The 20732-nt window shown below is 50.1% G+C and overlaps 1 protein-coding gene across 2 annotated transcripts in view; it reads right to left on the bottom strand.

The window, feature by feature from the left end:
• ZSWIM8 (zinc finger SWIM-type containing 8) overlaps window positions 1-20505 on the bottom strand; it is a 42961-nt gene extending 22456 nt beyond the window's left edge. Inside the window, exons 1-9 of one of the 2 annotated variants that reach the window (XM_044420155.1) lie at window positions 20288-20505; window positions 11678-11831; window positions 9388-9482; window positions 6319-6491; window positions 5400-5507; window positions 3723-3804; window positions 3247-3367; window positions 835-1036; window positions 372-547 (exon numbers count right to left, since the gene is read on the bottom strand). In XM_044420155.1, coding sequence (XP_044276090.1) covers window positions 372-547; window positions 835-1036; window positions 3247-3367; window positions 3723-3804; window positions 5400-5507; window positions 6319-6491; window positions 9388-9482; window positions 11678-11831; window positions 20288-20465 — 1289 coding nt within the window. In that variant the 5' untranslated portion in view covers window positions 20466-20505. Of the gene's footprint in view, window positions 1-371; window positions 548-834; window positions 1037-3246; window positions 3368-3722; window positions 3805-5399; window positions 5508-6318; window positions 6492-9387; window positions 9483-11677; window positions 11832-20287 lie in introns of those variants that run through there. The other variant, XM_044420156.1, reaches the window with a different exon arrangement.
• Window positions 20506-20732: the final 227 nt, after the last annotated feature.

Below are 20732 nucleotides of genomic sequence, written 5' to 3' on the forward strand. Positions count from 1 at the left end.
GGGTGTGACAGCACTGTGCTCGTCACACATCCACCCGCTGCCAATCTGGCACTCCGAGTGAGAGAGCACTTTTAACCGGAGCCATGAAAGAACCCCATCTTTCTTTCATTCATATAACTTTTGTTTTGGTAGCATAACTGAACGCAAGCCCTGCCCATCACCCCCACACATTTGCAGGACAGCCGAGGCCAGGGGGCTCAGGAGGCATGGAGCATGGCACGGCCATCTCCCCCCACCCACGTTTTGGGCGAGCAACCACCTCAACGGAGAGAGAAGAAAAGAGTGCACATGTACAAGGAAAGGGGCAAAAAATGCTCATGGGCGGGGACACGGGGGGGAGCCCTTCGGGGCCGTTTGACCTCGCTGCCTACCGATGGGGGCTGATGGTTGGATCCAGGACCGCGAGCCTCCAGAGAACGACCATCTCGTCACACATGCCCGCGCATGCATGGGCGGCCACTTCCGACTGGCCGCTGCTGCGGCCGGTGTGCCCACTCGCACTGCTGTGGGACGCAGAGGTCCTCACGCTGTACCACCAGCCCGTGATCTGCAGAGAGAGGGGCCGACACGTCAGATCCCAGCTTCCCTCTGAACACACGCCGGCAGACGCAGCGCACTCTCTGAGCAGGAGGCGCTCGCCCCAACTGCGGTGCGGCAGCACATGCTCCGTCAGGCCTGGGGGTCTGCCACCAGATCCCTCTGTAGCCAGCCAGGGCGCCCTGCTGGCTGCCAAGCCCCTGCTTGTCGATGAACACAGAGAAAAAAACAATTTCCAAAAGCCGTTCTGAGAAGTCTTACTTGGGCAGGATATAAATGTCTTATGGAAAGTAGTACCTGTTCGTACGTCAGACACTGGTCCGTGAGAATCTCCAGAAGAGGGGCAGCATTCGTGTCTCGCCTCTTGAACATCTCCCGGACGATCGAGAGTAAGTTCCAGATGCCTTCGGGCTCCCTCCCTCTCAGGGGGCGCAAGAGACAGGCCCACTCAGCAGCGGCCGGAGGCTCAGTGGAGGAGAGATACATGGAGTTCACATCACTGCGAAGTTTGAGAAGTGGGAGGGGTGGGAGGAACGCCACCAAGGGAACACAAGATGCTTAAGAGTCACAGAACTGGCAATCCTGCGTCTAGAAAAGTCCTTTCACAGGCCTCGTCCCCTCCATCCTCCTATTTAATAACAAGAGGCGGCATCTGAGCAACACCAAAGCCAGGCACTCTGGTGTGTGCTTAAGAACACATGCAGTATTAATAGTCCTTGGATGCAATATATGCCTCCGTTACATTAGGAATCTTACCCACAAATGTGAGATTATCTACAAATGTTCTCCTGGTTTCTGCAACTCCCACTACAAAATGCACTTTTGCACATGTGCATTTTGTTAGATTGAACTAGTGGCTCCAAAACCTGCCTTCAAGTGCCCCTTTGCACAATGAGTGGCCAGCAGGAGCTCGTCCAGGGCTATTGCCGCCACGCTGAGGCAGGAGCCTCAATTCTGGACCACTGAAGCCAGAGGAGTGCTTATTCTCTTCACTTGCGGGGCGACCAGTGCCTCCCCCGCTTTTCTTGAGGAGAACAAGGAGAGAGAGGGCACTTTGCCTCCTTGCCGGAGGAGCACCTGCTGGATCCATTTTCCCACAGCTACTAGATCGGTGCCTACATGACTCTCTGCTCTGTAAAGGCTGCACAGGAGGGGGAGGTTTGATCTTGTGGGAGTCATAAGTCTCCACCACCAGCATGTGCAAGTTCCCCAAGAGGACCTGTGTTTGGAGACAGCCTGCACCAGCGGTAAAGCCAAACGCTCGACTGGAGCTTTAATCCGGGTGAATGGACCTCCCGGCATTATCTTGGCAGAGATGCACGTAGGTGCTCGGCGGGAGCCACGACACGCCGTTTTCACTCGTGGGTGCCGCCTCCTGGGTGGCCAAACCCGCTGTCATGGTGAGGGCGCTGCCCACCTGGCACCTTCCCATCCCTTCTCCTTGGCAGAGCTCCACCGAGGCGCAGCCAGGCAGGAGCCTGCATTCCCAAAGGGGGCACCCATGGACCCAGACTGACGCAATGCACTGGAGGGACCTTTTACTCTCCTACCAAAGGCCGCCTTTGCAGGTGCAGAACGTCTCTTACAGTCTCGACAGACACAGGGTGAAGGACAGACAGGCCGCTCTGCACCCCTCGTGGCAGGAAGCCCCGGAAGGAACTCCAAGGCAGGAGCCGCAAGCTGCGCAGTGGCGGGCTGTTCAAGGCCAGCGGGCTTGTGCAGGGCAGACCCTGAGCCACTGCTTGCTCCTGGTTCAAAGAAAATCCCAGGACAGGTAGCAAGCTTTTAAAAAGGAGTAAGTTAATAAATCAAAACTTATTACTCTGAGTGGGTTAGGAGTTACACCCAAGTCACTGTTCTGTTCCACCTTCACCCACCTAGAGGTGAACCTGTGGGGCTCGTACTTTTATACCTTTGCCTCTACCTTCCTTTCTTTCCCACTTCTACAAACTGTTATGGAGAGAGCATCCTCTAGGTACCGAGGACACTTGAACAGCCACCTGAGAGGGCTGGTTTCCCTTGGTGCCCCACTGAGCAGGGGGAGGGACCGGAGGGCCTTCTGGCCCCTGTCAACTCTACTATCCTACGATTTCATGCAAAGTGAGTGAGGAGAAGCCCAGGCCCTCCACTCTCCCCCAGAGAGCCCAGTCAAGGGGAGGCATCTCTTCCTCAGTGAGGCAAAGGTTTCTGCCATGCTAGTTTTCTGTGAGCGGGGAGTGTTTGTGCACGGAAAGGCACTGGGGCAGGCAGACCCCCCAGCAGCCAGGAAGAGGATGCCTGCTCCCCCTGAGGAGCGAGCCCCAGCCACTGAGGTCTCTGAGCACAGGTTCATTCGGCTGCCATTGTCAACCATCAACATGTTGCCTCAACTGACTGGCAAACTCTTGATTAAGGATACAAGGCAAAGCAATGCAGACACCGTTGTAAGAGAAGCAGTCACAAACATTAGCCTTGGGGCCGCCCAGAGAGAAATCACAACCCGGAGGTGTGCGCACACAACGTGCAACCCACTTGCTCAACAGCAGCTGGCTAAGCACGCACGGTGATCCACTTAGGGCTCGGTGGATCATCTCTTAGAGCGACCTGCCCGGGACTGCGAAAACTGGCATGCCAAGCCCTGGACAAGCCAAAAGAGGAGGCACAAGGCCACCTCTGGCTCCGCGAATCACCACAAGTTGCAAAGGAAAATCAAAACAAAAAGAATTTTACCTAAAGACAACAGGAGAGGGACCACAAAATTTGTGAAGGGTCTTCTTTATGTTGTCACTTAATGTAGATTCATCCAAGTACCAGGTGCTTTGGTCTGATGCAGAGGGACCAGCAGTGGGATCTTAAGAAAAAACAGATACATTTTTGCAGGAGCTGGAAATGCTTTACGTTCCCTTTGCTCAGGGCTGCAGAACGGTGAGCCTTAGCTGCGCTCCAGAAAGAAAGCTGTTCCACATCTCTTTCTGAAAGCAGCATATATTGTACTCTACCCCTGGAGGTGCTATATAATAGATTAAAGCAGGTCCCAATGAAAATAGTGCTACCTTTCTCACCACTTAGGAACCAACAACACAACTGGATGTTTTATGTACAAAACTTGTTCTCACCCTTGTCTTAAAACCACGGAACACAGTGCCCTGACATTTCAAAAGCAACATTATTGTTTTAATTAAAATTAAAAGGTCTGCTAAAGTTACCTGGAGCCCCACATACGGTGTTGATGGCAGTGGACTGAGAAGACAGCAGCTCATCCAGTAGACGCTGAGCAGTAGGAAGTATCTAAATGCAAGAAAGCTATTGACTGGTGAGTTGATAACAAAGCTGCCCCCTAGAGAAGCAGCAGCTCTCCTGCGAGACGGATTCGGTCGCATCACCAGCAGATGGGGTGGTCTGGGTGAAGCCGCCTGGTGATGCGAGCTGCCCTGAGCGAACTGGCCAACAAAAACAGGCCAATTTATACTGAAGCAGCACATGCACATTATTTAAGCAGACTTGTGAATTTCATTTTTTGAAAATTGATGCTGGAATGCTTCTGAGGTGGATAACTTCAGTTTTGCAGGTCTGACCAACAGCTTATATTACCAGTTATAACAGTTTCTATTAAAGCACTGTAAGCTGCCCAGAGAACATTTGGGTTATGGGGTAGCATAGAGAAGGACGGAAGGAAGGATTAATACAATAAAAAGTAGTTCCTTGCTTTGAAAAAGCAAATATTCATTATCTGAGAACTGAGCAAATTTCACAGGTCAGACAGTGAAAGAAACTTCAACAGGTTCAGACCAGTTGCCTGACTGTAAAGTGGAGCTTCTAGAATGATCCTATCTTGCCAATATTTGCATGCATGTATTATACAGAGCCATACCTGTCCTAATCCTTAAGCATCACTCAAAGTGGCTTACAGGAAGTAACATTGCGACACCGACATGCAACAGCAAAACAAAACTGAGAGAGCTTCCCTGGCCGTTAGAGCATCTCAGACCACCATTCAAGGTGCCAGTTTCAACCTCATGGCCCAAACTGCTTGAGATCTGAGGGCACACGCAGCAGGGGCGCCTCAGCTAGAGGACACCCTACTCCTCTGTGCCCCCCTTGGCTCTGTGCTCAGTTCACTATTAAGCACAACAAGAGCTGATTCAAGGAGAAAACCAGAAAGACCATTATTCCCTTCTGCCTGCCTTGTGGGATTTTGGAAATGTCGACCCAGGAATGCTATGGCTGCTCTGTAGGATAGCTTTTTAAGTGTTTGGCAGTTTCTTACCTGCCACTGACATACCTTGGTTGTTGGCTTACATGCAGGCAACAAAAGGTTTTAAAATACAGAATTAAAAATGTACAATGCAAATAAAAGAAAAGCAACAGTAAAATAAAAAATAGTGGGGGGGGGGCGAGAAACTAGATGGGCAGAGTCAGTGCTTGTCCTGCTGATTTCTGAGGCTGAAGTACAAGACCTGCAATGATCTGGCTGACCAAGCTGTCGATATGGAGTCCAAATAATGTAACACTTGACATTTTGTGCCGGATCTGCTACAACTGACCATAGAAATACTTTCCCCCACTGACTGTTCCTTACACATAAAAGCAGGGGGCTTTATACAAGGTCATTCTTCCAGAGTCCGGCCATGCAACCCCACGCTTGAGTGTTCACATGCACAGTCCCCCTGCTCCACACCCAGGGCTGTTGCCTGCGGATCCAGCAGTCGTGTTCTGCTCAGACTCCGCAGCCCGGTCCGCTTTCATGCCAACCCACGGCAGGGAGTGCTGAATTCTGAGTTGCCTTGGTATGAAAATGAAGCCAAGCCCACAACCCCAGAGCGGGGATGGCTCACGCTCCTCCGAATGCGAGGCTCTCTGGGCCCGCTGCTGCCTCCACTTACCTGCTGGGGGAGTTCACTGATGAGGTACTGTGCAAATTTCTGCAGCTGGTCTCTCTGCAGTCGAGACAGGGATTCTGAGACAGGCGCTCGCAGACACACCGCGGATGCCTGGAGGGGGAAGACAGGACACGTGGGAAAGGGCCTGCACGGAAGGCACAGGGAGCCCGCCAAAACTCTTCAGCGGCCAGCTCAGCACATTTGAACAGGCAACATCTGGGGCGCTGCTGCCTCTCAGCACAGGCCACGGCCAACATGCGCACACGTCCCCGTGGCTGATTTGGGAGGGGAGGGGAGGGGAGGGGAGATCGTGACGCACAGGGGCGCCGGCCTGGAGAGCTGCCGCCTGAGCAGCTAGTGGGATCTGCAGTGAAAGCCGGGGGATTCTGCAGCCCCAAAGCTTTTCCGCTTCCAGCAGCTATTAATCCATCTGTCGTTCGCATCGCGCCTCTTCCCCCGAGGCGCCATGTGTGACCTTCCCGCTCTCCGTTTTATCCTTGCAAGGCGGGAGGCCAAAGTCAGTGTGTGGCTCAAAGCCACCAGTGAGCTCCACAGCTGAACAGGCCCCCGGGCCCAGGCCTGCTGAGTCTCAGCCCAGCCCTGAGCCGCTGCACCGCACCGGAGCGCTGGCATTTCGCGAACTGAATGGCTTTCTAGGTAAGGACACCACAATCGCCTTTTCCTGTGACAACCTTTATCTCTGGTTATTCTAACCAACATGGTCATTTTAGTGCTACTTCAGTTTATTCTTTATGGAACTAAAAGCTCCTTAATACAGCCAGGGGAACCCTGAACCGTAATTCGAGGTTCACCCTCATTTCAAGCTTGAATAAAAAAGGCTAAAAACCAGCACAGAACCTGCCATTACTGAACACCTGGGCTCTGAGACTATCTGCGCAAGGATGACAGCTGTGATTCATACATTGTGTATCCGGAAGAGACAGAGGGCCACCACGTGGGCGCACCATTTGGCCCCAGCTCCGCAGGTGCAGCTGCACGAGGTGATCCTGCATCTGTCAAACATCACTGCCACATTGTATGCGCCTTTGGGTGGCACCATCTGGGGAGGCACCACAGTGGCACTCAGGTGGAAACCTGCCAGAGAACAGGGCAAAGGTTATTGTCTGACACACGCACAAAGAATGCTGCGACTCAAACACATCGTTAGTGGACGACTCATTCCAGCTGCTACCATCTACAATGCGCCTTGTTTCAGTCAGAACTCCCTGGTGCCATGTTTCAGCCAGCCACAATACCTGCTCAATTTATTGAATGAAAGCAGGCTTTCAGCAAAGGACGGCTCAACAGCAAGGATCAGAAGACCCCTCATCAGATGGGAGTGTAATTCAGTGCTTCCTGTTGACAGCCACTAAATTATTGGGCTCGTTCAGTTCCTAACGATTGTGTGCACATGCACCCGTTAGGCTCGCGTGGAACACTGAGCCACTGTTCACCCCACACGCAGAGATGGAAGCAAGCCTGAGAGCGGCTTCGCCCACGTGGTGTGCAGAACGGCTCCTGCATTGTTTAATGTCTTGCATGAAACCTGGTCTGCCATTACGTATGAACCCAAGATTATGGCTTACAACAAACTCTTCAAAATGTTCTGACTTGACAAAAATCTGAATGGGAAGGAGAGACAAAGTCTTAAGATGTAAAAAAAAAAAAAATATATGCCATTTAGAGTGAATGCTGTGGGTGCATTTTAAAATTCTGTACCAAGATGTTTTGTTAAAAATTCATGCATGTGTTCCATTGTCCCTTTCTTTTGCTTAGCCCATGAAGGAGGCCCAAATATAGGGAACAGGGGAAAAATGGATTAGAATACTTCAAGTAGTAAAACTAGGCATTTTCACATCTTGAATGCTTATTAGCACATTAGCACCTTGCTGCTTTTCCCACTGGGTCATTCTGGATGTTCTCCAGTTTTGTCTAGCTTTTGTTTAGAACTTATCAGAGTTTCTACTACTACAATTAGTAGTCAGGTTAACTGTGGGTTGTTTAACATATTATTAACCTATAGAGTCCTAGCTCAGATGTCAAACAGCAAGCCTCAGTTGGCCCAGGTGGAGGCTGAATATTCAAAAAGACAGTGAAACTCAAGATTGCAGCAGCAAATCTTGGACTAATTAACGGATGATGTGCTGCCGGTACATGCAATAGCCCCACTGACAAGTCAAGGACTTGCACTGAAGCAAAAAGGTGCAGTGGTCCTTCTCACACAGCATGAGAGGTGGGCAGGGAAGACCGTGGAATGCGGAAGTCAGACTTCATTGTGCTCATTCCAGGTATGCACTGAGGGCTAAACTGTGGTTTGGCACCAAAGCAAAGCAAAGCAGATTCAGCTGAGCTCATGCCCTCATGCACTCCGTTGAATTCAGAGAGTGAAATAGCTATGGCTGGGAGAAAAGATGATTTGCTCAAAATGCCCGTTCCCCTCCTCTGTCACTCCCAATTGCTCAGGGCATAACTAAAATTCCCTGGAAACAGACATTTTCCATCTCTAGAAGAGGTTTCCCTCATTAAATGTGGTTAGCAGAAAATGCTAAACTTCCAGAATATCATGAAAAGTATGAATAGCTCTCGATTTGGGAATAAGAAGCTCCAATACTCCAATTCAGAGCATTTTTTTCTCTTCAAAGGGCAACAGTCAACTGTACCCACATTTGTGGATTTACAGGCACTGTGTTCCCACATCACACTGCCTTCTCTAGCGGCAAGCGCACCCTCTCTGAAAGAGGTCGCTGCCTCCCCACGTCTGAGTAAGAAGCTCTTCCACTAGGTGGCCAAGACTCCCCTGGGAGGAGCAGCCCAGCTGCCCGCTATGGTGGTTCTGTGTTCATTATAACCGAGAGCCCTCCTGCTCCAGATGGAAGCTGCATCTACCCCAGATCGAGCGAGATGCGCTCAGTCTTGGAAAGCTCTCCATGACACTGTGAAGCATCATATCAAAAGGTCGCTGACATAGCAAAACAGAAAGAAGACAGAACAACTCACTTCACAGGTTTAAGAACTGTTCTCTTCAAAAGCAGCTGGTAACTGGTTAAATATTATTTTGAGTAACTGATAACATGCTTGTGTTTTTTTTTAAAATGTCATATCCCCATATTTTGTCTATTAACTCACACCATAGTTAAAACCAATGCAAAATATGGCACAGATCATCAGAATGCACACCAGTCTCACACTGAAACAGAAACTAGAAGGAGAATCTAAACAAAGACCCAGCAATTCAGATCAAGTGGCGCAAACAGCAATGTCTTCAGCAGCCAGCTAAACGCTGGAGCCAGGAGAGGCTGGCATGCAGCCTGTCCTGCCAGTGCCAGAGGGGTCTGGGTGGGTGTGGGCATCCAGAGGGGATGGCTGCGTTCACAAGCTGCAGTGCCAGCAGCCCGACTTGGGAGGCCGTCCTGCCAGGAGGCGTGAGGCCGAGGCAGGCGGCAGTGCTGCCGCACGACGTGCGGCATGCTTCCAGGCTCAAGGTGGGCTCCAACCTACCACGCCTGCACAGACCAGTACCAATGTGCAGCCGTGCCACAAAGGTAAAGCAGGCAATAAAACCGGGGCAAACATAACATCACCAACACGCGTGAATCATTCTGGCAATCATCCTCTCTGGACGACTGCAGGGAGGGCAAAAATATCCCGCGCGGCTTGAGCCAGTGCAGCGGGCACAGCAAACATCCCTTCCTGGTTGCACCTCACCAGCGAACACAGCAGAGGGTCTAAGACTCCGCCGCACTAAAGCTGGGTCCAGAGGATCCCCTCCTTTTTATTACTGAGGGGCAGAGCTGGCAAAGAGGACTTTACCCAACCCCTTGCCCCAAAGCCCTGCCGCTCTAGCACAACTGGACAACCACCCACCACGCCACCCACGCTCAGAAATTCCTCCCCCGCCCCACACCGTGCCGCAGAGGGTCTCTGCGAGTCTGAGCTAAGACCTGCACTGCGCTCCATGCCAGCGTGAGATGATCAGAGGTAAGGAGCCTACCTATCTGCAGCGGGTCTTTGACAGCCCTCATCCGGAAGAGTTGCTCGCCTCTTTGGAACTCATCCGCACTGCCATTTGCCAGGCAGGAATATAGCCTAGAAGAGGCAAGGCATTCCGATGTTAGATGTTCTTCAGTGAGGTCAACCAGCAACATGTCCTGGATCACTGATCTTCAGAGAGCGGTGGCGCTCCAGCCTAAGCTTGCCATTTTGTTTTTTGTGTTCAGTTTTGTGTTAAAGCAAGAAGAGAAAGGCAAAACGGGACAGGGTGGCCCACACCCACTGATGCCATATTGCCCACACAGGGCCCAGCGGTGGGGGGGGGGCAACCTAGAATCCACCACAAACCAGTTCTCCATCTCTGAACATTCTTTGGTCTCTAGAATATCCAGGTAAGGCCTTCCCATCTGGTCACCCTTGCTATCTTTTGCTTGTCACAGAACAAAATCACATCCCCCCCCCACCCCCCAAAAAGCCCCTCCAAAAAAAGTTAAATGCAGCCAACAGAATAAATACTATAAAACAATAAAGAAAAAAAAACAAATAGCAAAAAGTCACCCAAGTGGATCAACAGCAATCAGCACAACTATTAAAAACAAGGCCCAGAAGTATGTCTACGCGACAACGTGCATTCAAAGAGGAGGGCACCTCCTCCCTGTCCCGCAGAGGCCGTGCAGCTCTTCTACCTAGGAGCATTTCTGTCCTGCCTGGACTGCATTCCAGTGAAGTCTCCCCTGGCCCGTTGCAGTGCAGCATCTCAACAGACTGTGACAGAAAGGAGAGTCTGGTCTCACCCGCTGCAAGCCGGGGTGGCACGGCGGGGAGTGTTGGACTGGGGCCCTGAGCGACCCAGAGCCTGGTTCCCACGCAGCCATGAAGCTCCCTGGGTGACTCTGGGCCAGTCACTCATTCTCAGCCTAACCTACTTCACAGGGTTGTTGTGAGAATAAAGCTAGCTATGCAAGCCGCCATGGGATCCTCACAAGAGGAAAAAATGCAACATTCGAATTCATGCAGAACACACAACAAATTGACTAGAACCCTGCACAGCACCAGAAGCCAAAGAGCACAGAGTCACACACAGCATGGGCCCAGATAACCCCTTTTATCCAGAAATACCTGGAGCTGAAAGGCAATCATGTGCTAAGCACCCTACCGTGAGACGGGCTGTTGGGAACTAGCCAGAAATTACCCAATATAAGGGGATCAACAGTTTGTTTTAATAACTTTCTCAACACTACCTCCTTTGATCACGCTGGGGCACAGTTTCACGGAAGAAGGCATGCAATTCCTGTCACCCATTTAGCTGCTCTACTGGGCAGCTTATACTTGTCCAGGAAGGACAAGGGTTGGACATGCCACATATTCTCCAACTATTGTGCCCTTGTCCTCAGACCACCCCACCTGAGACGCGCCCAACCGAACTGAGCAAGCAGGTGGCACAGTTACGTCAGACGATCCTGCCCTCACGGCAGTCTTAAGTCTGAGCAAGTGCCTTTATCCACAAATCTACTTGCAAACGGGTCACAGTAGGTCATCCACTGGCCCAGTTCTCCTCCTCAAAAACAGTCTTCTGACAAGTAGGAAACGCTCACTGGATGGCTTTGAACAAATGCAGCAATGACAGAAAAGACAGCATTTCTTTGACCTTGCCAAACACCTGCATCATTTCCTGCTGAGGCCAGCAAGGGTTTGAAAAGATCAACTGCAGAAACAGTAAGAAAACTCAAGAGCAAGAATCCAAAGATTCTTTAGTGTCGTGGGACAGACCATCCAAGCAGACCTTCTACGCTGTAAGCCGACCACTACCAGAGGATGAGCTCTCCAAGATGGAGAGCAAATTTACTCTCTTTTTCCTGTGGAAAAGCAAGGTGCAACCATGACCAAACTGCAAACAGCCTCTGTTTCAAACTTTCATCTGTTTTGCACCAAGCACTATTTAACCTACCTAAGTATGCACAGCATCTCTTTCATTTCATTTTACAAAGTTTTTGGATATTTCATCATATCCATCTAATTAAATGCAATGTAATAATAATAATACCCAAGAATGTAGTTTCTTGTTCAACTTCCAAGAAGAGTTTTGGGGAACTCAAAAACTTGTTCATTACTTGTGACATTTTAGTCAATCCAAGTATAATGGACTGACTCCATTGCAAATCGTTATGTTTGTCCATTGGAAAGGGACTGAACAGTATATAAAACAGTACCTACAGAAGTATCGCTGATGGTGTATGTGAAAGAAGCAACATCTATTTCAAACGAGAAATTCCAAGGCGAGAGGATCCTACCTGATGTCCTCTTCATTCTCTGGGAAGCTCCAAAAGGCAATGCGAAGTTGCAGTTGCTCAGGCACTGGTGGGAACACTTTCTCCACCACTTCAAAGGGAATGTGAAATGCCACTTGCTTTGCCGATAGTTCCACCAATGGGATCACCAGCCCATCTGAAACAACACGGCATGTTAGAACAAGTCAGCTGGACTGTGCAGAGAATATGCAATCAAACTAGCAAATAAACAGTAAACAAAAACAGAAGGGCTTCCGGAGTTTTCCCTTACATGAAAAAAGCACGGGTAACACAGTTTGCATCGATCCTGTAAGATAACAAGTGCAGGGCTCACAATTTTGTCTGTTTGTTTATTCAACTTATATTCTGCATAAATCAGTCCCAAGTACTCTCTAGCCATCACCCATCCGTTTCATTTAATAAACTACTAACACAAAAAGACGCAACCAGTAAAGTTTCTCCCAGCCCCAGAATCAGAGAAACATGCCTAACTTACGTCACCAACCTCTAGGACCCATATTCTTTCAGGAATTTGGGCGAAAATCCTATTGTGGCCCTAAGAATAGAAATCAATGAAACCTGCCCCCCTAAATCAGCAACTACTAACATTCACAAAGACCAAACTATGTATCATGCTGCTACACCCCCCCCCCCGCACACGCACACACCCTCACTGGCTAAACTTGTATTAGCACCAACAGCAAAGAAGAACTTTACTCTCTAATTCTAGAGATCTAGAAGAAAACGTTCTCTTTCACACATGTGAATAAACTGCAGGTTATTTAACTCACAATCTTCAGGAATGCACACTTCCTGTGAGTTACTTCCATTTTAGGAAAACAACCTCCAATCACCATGATCAAAAGCTGTTCGCAGGATGTGCAAACTGAGACTGATGTATTGTTTAGAGTCTAAAATAACCCAATTGTTAAGTCATGGTTTGTTATTATTGAGATTGTTAACAGAAAATGAAAGTGGCTTGCAGTTACTAATTAACCCATGATCTGCTGCTGACTGAGTACAGTGGTACCTTGGTTCACAAACTTAATCCGTTCCAGGACTCTGGTCGTGACCCAAATTGGTCGTGAGCCAACTCAAATTTCCCCATAAGGTCCAATGTAAATAAGGTTAATCTGTTCTGTAACCATTTTTTAAATCAGAAAAATGTGAAGTGACAACAACAAAGATCCCGGCAATCTCCCCCTGCACACCCTGAGCACAAGCGCGGCCATCTCCCCACCCCCCCAGCACGACTGAGATCGCGCCCAACATCCCTGCAGGCGCCTGACATCCCGGCACACTGGGGGGTGGGGGGGAGAGACGGGTGAGATCGCGGGTGCACTGGGGGAGGGAGAGACGGGCACAAACGGCACGTTGGGGGACAGAGAGACGGGCGCGAACGGGGCGCGCTGGGGGTGGGGAGATGGCCTCGATCGTGCTGGTTGTGGGGGGATGGCCGAGATTGCGCCTGTCTTTCCTGCAGGAGCGCGCCTGAGATCACGCACGCCTTTCCTGCACGAAAGCAACTGTGATCGCGGCCATCTCCCCACTTGGGGGCAGGGGGAGATGGCTGCGATTTTGGTTGCCGCCCAGGGCGGAGTCCGTGACCTGAGTCAAAATTTTAATGACATTTTTGTTCGTGACCCGGTTTGTTCGTGAACCAAGGCGTTTGTGAGCCAAGGCGCCACTGCATTCCAAAGAGTTGTTTTCCCTCGATTGCTAGCACATTACTCAGTCCAGCGTAAGCGAATGCAGAGGCTACTGTTTTGACTTGCCAAGACACCAGCCAAAGGCAAATGACTCTCCAGCATCTCTCACCTCCATCCACTGCACAATTTCATAATTCTTTTATAAATCAGAGACTCCCCAAACAAGCTTTCAAACCTTCGCATTGCGAATGGCATTCACTGGTCAGGGCCAGGCCGGCAGTGAGCAACTTCAATGCAAAAGGAGACCTAGTCATACGTTCTTCTTCCTAATTGACCCAGATACTGATCTACCGGTGCAAGATTACAACGAAGCAGTTTTTCACTACTACACTGGAATAGGCAGGCAAGCACCTGGCCAAAGCCATGCCAAACAGTTTTATGGCCACGTATGGCACCCAACCCGGTGCCATCTACCGTGAGAGCCACGGCCAAATGCCCCAGTGGAAGGTTGCTGGAGTCAGGCTGTAGCATGTGCTCCTACCTGCAGATGTCAGAAACAGAAAATACGCTGCAGGTCAAGCAAACGCTCTTCTGCCAAGTTATGGCCATCTCCCCAGGCACACTCCAAAAAAAGAACTAGCCGGCCACAGCATGAAGGATCTCCTCGAAAGAACTTTAAACTGCATCCCACGGAGGTGGTGGCAGGGGAGATGTGGGCTTGGAGGTGACGGGGGATGAAGGCTTGTGCCCCATAACCAGGAGAAGAGCTCCAGCAGCGTCCCAAAACAGTCTTCACAGTGAGGCAGGAAAGAAGCCAGACCACAGAGCACAGGGGCTTCCGTGTCTCTACACTAAGGGCCAGAATACGGGAAACAAAAGGAATGAACTTGGAGTCTTCATACATGAAAGCAAATATGACTTGAAAGGTATGATGGAGACCTGATGGGATGACTCCCATGATGGGAAGATAGCAGTGGCAGGATATCACTTGTCCAAGAAGAGCAGAAGAAATAGGTGAGGAGGTGGGGTTGCATTATAAGTTAAAAATACTTATCCTTGTGCGGAAATACAGGAAGATGAGCCTGGTAGCCCCACAGAGAGCATGTGGGTCAAAATAAACATGTCATGGAATAAAAGAAACAGAACAGGTGGAGTCTACTACCAACCACTCAGTCAAGGAAAAGATAAGGAGGCAGCTTTTGCTCAGCCAATTTCCAGTATTTCAAGGAAGTGAGATGTGGTTGTAATGAAGGACTTCAATCATGCCTTTATCTGTCGGGAGACGAACTCTACCAAAGTACACCCTCTGAGAAATTCTTGTCTTGCATGGAAGATAACTTTCTTCTACAGAAAGTGAAGGAAGGAACTAGTGGGTTGGCTATCCTCAAATTCATACTGACTAGTAAGAATGATGTAGTGGATAAAGTGGAAGTTATGGGAATTCTAGAGGAAATTGACCACAACATACTCGAGTTCTTGATTTTAAAGGAACCAGAACAGGAGCTTAGCCATACATGTACTCTGAATTCTGAGAAAGCTGATTTCAATAAACTCAGGATAATGTTAAGTCAGGTCCCAGGGCAAGTGACCCTAAGGATAAAAGGAGTCCAAGATGGGTGAGAGTTTATAAAAAAAAGACTTTTTAAAGGTACAATTACAAACACTTCCAACAAAAAGAAAAGATAGCAAGCAACAGAAGAAACCAGTACGGCTCCACAGAAACCTAGTCCTGATGGAACACTCAATCCTGAATTGAATATGGCGGGTGCCTCGTTGCCTGGCATCGCCACTTTGACTATTCTCCCTTGCTGACCCAGCTGGGATCAGTGAAAGCCCAGTGGCTTTGCTCTCAGCTTCTCTGGACTCTTGAGCTCCCTCACCACATTAAGGTGAGCTTCCAAGAACATGATCCAAAGTAAAAATCAGCCCGCCTGTCCAACTCCACTAAGCAAACATTTTCTTGCCGATCTTACACTCCAGATTTCTTCACAGATTAATACTGGATGTGAAAACAATTCAAAATGCAATTAACATAAAAATACACACCACACCTCTCTAGCCTCAGCAACTGTGGGAGACAGCCTCTTTGTTTGGGCATGCCAAGAACCTAAAGCAACCCATATGGGAAGAGGAAGCGACTGCACAAAGGGTCCAGAAGTGACCAAGAGCAGACTCTAACCTGAATGGAGACCAATGTCAAGCACAAGTCAACAGGCAGGCCCAGTGATAAGCCGAGAGCAGGGAAGCCAAATCCTTAATCAAAAGATACATCCACTTCAGGGATATTCATGGTGGAGTGAAGCAAAACAAAACATTAAGTTTCTGAAACTACTTGCCAGTTAAAAGTGGACCATAAGAATATATGATGAACATATGAAGGTCCATCAAAACAGCTTCTCGGGATAGCTCTGGTTACCCAAAGACGGAGTGGATATTCCAAAAGGTCCATAATAGCCAAATGCAGCAGGAGAGGCTGCCCATCACTCCCTCTGCCATTCAAGTGCGCACACAAGGTAGATCTTGAAGATTCCCCGTCACTGCCCTCTAGTCAGAAAAACAGAACAAAACAAAGCTTGTGTCTCTAACCCTCAAAACTCACTGAAATCTGTGTCATTCAAGTAAACATGCTTTGGGCCCCTATCAACAGGAAATAAGAAAAGCACTGCTTGGGAAGGGGCCCTGTGGGAGAACGTGCCCCTCCATCACCGCTTTCCACAGACTAAGACCACTGTGCCAAAGCAGTCGCCTGCTCACCGCAGCTGGCTTTGCAGCACCACCTGATGCCACTACCCACCTGGTCCACAGTCTTATGTTCAGCAGCATGTGCGTAAAAGGGCCTGAGTCTGCATCTGATGCAGTTAAAGAAATCCAGAGGCTATTGGTTGCATTATTTTCCGGACTACTTTTATGTGTTTGCCTCTTTCATTTTTTTAGCAAAACTTTAGGCAAACATACACTCACTGCAAATTAATCACAAGTCCAAACCTTAGCCACACAACAGTAACACAGTTAACTCACTACAGAATTTTAGCATTGGCTTGCTAGGTAACTGTAGCACCAATATGGTCACTCTAAAAGCCCACTAGTATGAGGGATATGTTACTATTGTTTCTAAATGAAGAAAGTAGTTATTATAAAAGCAGGAAGAGCCTTAATATGGCCCTTTCAGGAGTGAGACCAGGAGGAAGGATTCATGCCTCCAGATTCCAGCCCAATATAAGGCCCATGGACAAACTCGTCCAAATTTGCTTGCCTGGTAAGAGACTTTGTAGCTTTTTTTTGAGTAAATACACATGAAATAAACACACTAAATGCAGATAAAATAAACATGGCAAATAAGTATAAAATAAACATGCCAGGACTGGGGTGGGGAGCCTGCAGCCCAGAGAGCAAGCCCAGACCCTCATGGCTTCCAGAGGGCCATGCCCCCTTTCTGCCCACTCTGGGGGCTCCCCTGCTCGTTTTGCATTTCATACAATACCAAAAAAACAGTGCTCAGGAGTTTTGCCAATATGGACCTTTTCTGGCTCCAGAGGTTGAGCTCAAGCCCCATCATCCTTAGGCCCTGTACTCAGCATTGACCATGCAAGTTGGCATAATCTCAACTGAGTTGTAACACTGCACTACCAGAAACAGCCCTCCACCAAATCACACTCTCATCCAAGCCAAACAAAAAATAAAAATTTATTCATACAGTTTATGAAGGGATACTTCTGAAGAATTTCTTACAATATTTGAGGAATATACTCCTGGCCTAGGGACAAGCACAGAATTAAATCAAGGGTAGCTTGACAAATCTCATTACTCTACTGTTTCTGTTTTGCCTTGAAAGTGCCATATTCTGCCATTCTGCATCTGATGGCACAAATACACCCTGCAGGCAGGCAGCTTCCTTTCATGCTTTCCGGCTCATTTTCTTCCCACTTTATCCTTTTCTTTCTTACCTGTAGCACCATAAAATGCAGTGCTAAGAAACAAAGGGAGTTAAATATAATTCTGGACCAGTGCCAGCATTCCTTAAGAAGACTTAAGCTGCTCTGGAAAAGCCAAAGTTCATTCCTCAGGGCTGGATGAGCAGAGCACGTGCTCCTGCCCCCACCGGGCTCTACTTCTTCAAGGCGGCAGAAGCGATACAGGACTGCAAGCCTGTGTCCTTTTGCAGGCATTTAAGAAAGCTTTGATATCTAATCACACTCTTCAGGAGCTACTTCACACTGAGGGGCGAAAGTCTGCTGACAGGAAGGTCTGCTCCAGTCAAGGACTCCTTGCAGCCTGCAGCTTGATAGCATGTACTATGTATTTCCACTTTGTTTTCAAAAATCTGTGAGCAAACCAATGCAGCAGTACCAGACCTGAGCTAGGATGAGACCTGGGTTCCACTCTCTGCCCAGCCATGCCTCTTCCTGGCAGGTTCACACAGTAGCACAGCATGACAATAAGCCACGAGCGCTGGTTGCCTTTGCACAAGCCACAGTGCACCCAACAGATGGCCTGGTTCACTGCCCCCCTCCGCCCCCCTCCTGACATCCCAGGGGACTTGGAGGGCTGAAGCTGCTTCGCCTCCTCTTTCCGCCATGACGGTGAGTCATGGCTTGGCTTGCCACTCCCCCTCCCCCCCCCGCTTTTGCCATTTTTTCTGGAGATTGTGAACAACTGTAGATATGAGGTCCCGTTCTCACATGTTATAGTCTGCTCATACAGACTCTTCCAGGTCTGAGGAGGTGGTGGTGGAGTAGAGGCTTTTGCGAATGGGGCGGCGTATCAGTATTCCGAATAAAAAAATAAATAATAAATAGAGGTGGGCAGATTCAAGGTTATCCAGCTTCCAGGTGATCTAGTGAAGATTCTCAGGCACTGCATGAGAATGAGCCCACCTTGGAAAAGGAGGGAGAGCTTTCAGAGTTGTGGGGGGCAGAGATGGCAGGAGAGCTCCTTGACCTTCTATGGAGACGGCAGGGAAAACAGGTAGCCCAGTTACAAAGTGTTCCGCATCTCCACCATCCAGCTCTCAAGCAGCAGGAGCCACCCTGAAGCTAGAAGAGTGGAAGTCTCAGTTTGTATTCAACACTTTACATGGGCAGATGCTTCTCTCGCATCTCAAAGAGAACAACACTACATTGATTTATACTGTTTTCTAACTTCTTAAGTTGTAAGTAAAGACTGCTCATAAAGTTTCATCTGAATCTGCTAGAGCGGACAAGTGGGAGAGACTGCCCATGACAACCATCTCCAGACTGAGAGCCTGTGACATCCCCTCCAAAGTGCCTCACAAAATGCTCTACTGCCACACTTTTGCAAGTCCATCTAGGCAAACTACCAAAAGCACTGTACACATCTGGAAGTTTTTCTAAAGGAGTGGTCAGCCAGTGACAGCTCTCTAATGTGCAATTTGGGCATTTCAGAGGGGCAAACACCAGTGGAGACAGGTTAAGGCAAGCAAAAAAAAAACTGCCTCCCTTACCAAGTGCTTGCTCAGTTGGCTGCTTTGGCAGGCATAACAACCCCTTGTGGGTAAAACAGCCCTAGAAGCGCCCACAGGTTCTCAGGGAGACCTGCGGGAAAAAGCCCCCTGTGACTAGTGGCCTCACTTCAAATGACCGTCCACTGTGGCTACTGACCTACAACAGGCTGTCGTGTTGTGCAAACCTGGTCATTCTTGCAACCCAGACTAATGCAAAGGATAAGGACGGCTGCAAGGCTAAAGGCACCAGCCCCAGCTCGCGCTTCCCTGAAGATGCGCTTCACCAGACAGCATGCTGCCCGTAAGTGCTAAGGGCCGGGCACGCAACCTGACATGTGGCACCGCAGGGCTCAAGGGCTGGCAGTGGAGGGAGCGTACTGCTTCCAGGCTCAACACACAGATCCTCATGACACCACTCTGGACATCAAGATGAGCGGCGGAATTCCAGTAAGATTCTGTGACTTGCTTGCAAAGTCCACCCCTTCTGCACAGTGCTGCTTCAAACATTTTAAGCATGCCTGCATAACACACGCATGTTGTTGCTATATGTAAATTGTTTCCATGTGAAAATGCACATGCTTGACCAAAGCTCTTAATAGCATGCATCTGATGCAGGGAGTCAGGGTTGCTTGTGAACTCCACCTATGGTGCAAAACAGGTATTTGCTACAGCTTAACATGCAAAGCGGCCCTCTGCCAGGTTCTGAGAGTGAGCTCCAGCAAACCAAACCAAACCAAACCAAACCAAACCAATAGATGATGAAAAGAAACTTGGATGACAGGAACAAGCAATTTGCAGAAGGGTTTCTTCCCCGAATCCATGTGGTTCAGGCCAACATTCCAATCATGGACAGACAGGATCATGCTAGTATTCTGATTAATAGAAACTTGTTTATCATTTACTATACCACCCTGTATGACACACTTCTGTTAGTGAGAATCTACGTAGCAAACAACCGAACAATGACACGAATCCCATGGCAATGCTGCAAAGGATTGTTCTCCTTCAGCAAAGCCACCCCAGCTGAATCAAGGCTAGCGCGGAGCTTGCACTGCTTTCCCTTTGCTGTTAGTCTCAGTACAAGCACAGTCGCGGGGCCACTGCCGCTCGCTGCGAGCGATTTCACGGGTGATCCCACCATTCCAAACTATCCCCTTAACCCTTGGCCAGGACAGGCCAGGCCAGGACAGCCATCGCACGAGCGAGGCACAATCCTTCTAACCGACCAGGCTACAACGAGGCTTGCCCCGCGGCGCTGCAGCGCTTCCACACCCTCCCCGTCAGCACTCTTGTTTCAAGCAACGGCGCACTACTTAAGCAGGGAACTCCAGCGGCCTCGCGAGGCTGGGGCGCAAGAGGTCATCTCTGCGTAGCGCCGCCTGAGCAACAAGTACTAGCGCGCACCCGCCGCCCGCCTGCTTGGGAACAAGCCGCAGGATCGCCGCCCGGCTCGCCCGCCCCGAGCGCAGCGCCCCCGCCCCCGCCCCGCGCGGGGCCGCTCACCTTTCATCTTGACGGTGGGCGAGTTGGGCCCCGCCGACTGCTTCCGCCATCCTCGCCAGTTCTGGCACAGGCTCTCGGCCTCCGAAATGAAGGAGCAAAGCGAGTCTTCCTCGAAGCGGTCCGAGTCCTCGAACGAGAACCTCTCGCCGTCCTCCCACTCGGCGAACATGAGTTCCATCACCCCGCGCGGGCGGCGAGGGGGAAGCGCGCCCTCTCTCGCGGGCCGGGGCGGCGAGGCGCCGGGCCAGCCGCTCAGCGCGCCCGCGCCTCGCCCATCTCCCACTCGGCGGCCCGGAAGCGGCGGCAGCGGGGGCGAGCCGGGATCGCGGCCGGGGGCAGGCGCGGGCCTCGGCTAGGCGGCGCGGCGTTGGGCGCGCAGGAGGGCGCCGCCGGACAGCTCGCGGGAGGCCGACGCGCTCGACGCGCGCATCGCAGCGAGGCCCGC

This window comes from Varanus komodoensis, unplaced genomic scaffold, assembly GCF_004798865.1.
Source record: "Varanus komodoensis strain SLA01 unplaced genomic scaffold, ASM479886v1 scaffold11, whole genome shotgun sequence".
NCBI classification, from domain to species: Eukaryota; Metazoa; Chordata; class Lepidosauria; order Squamata; family Varanidae; genus Varanus; species Varanus komodoensis.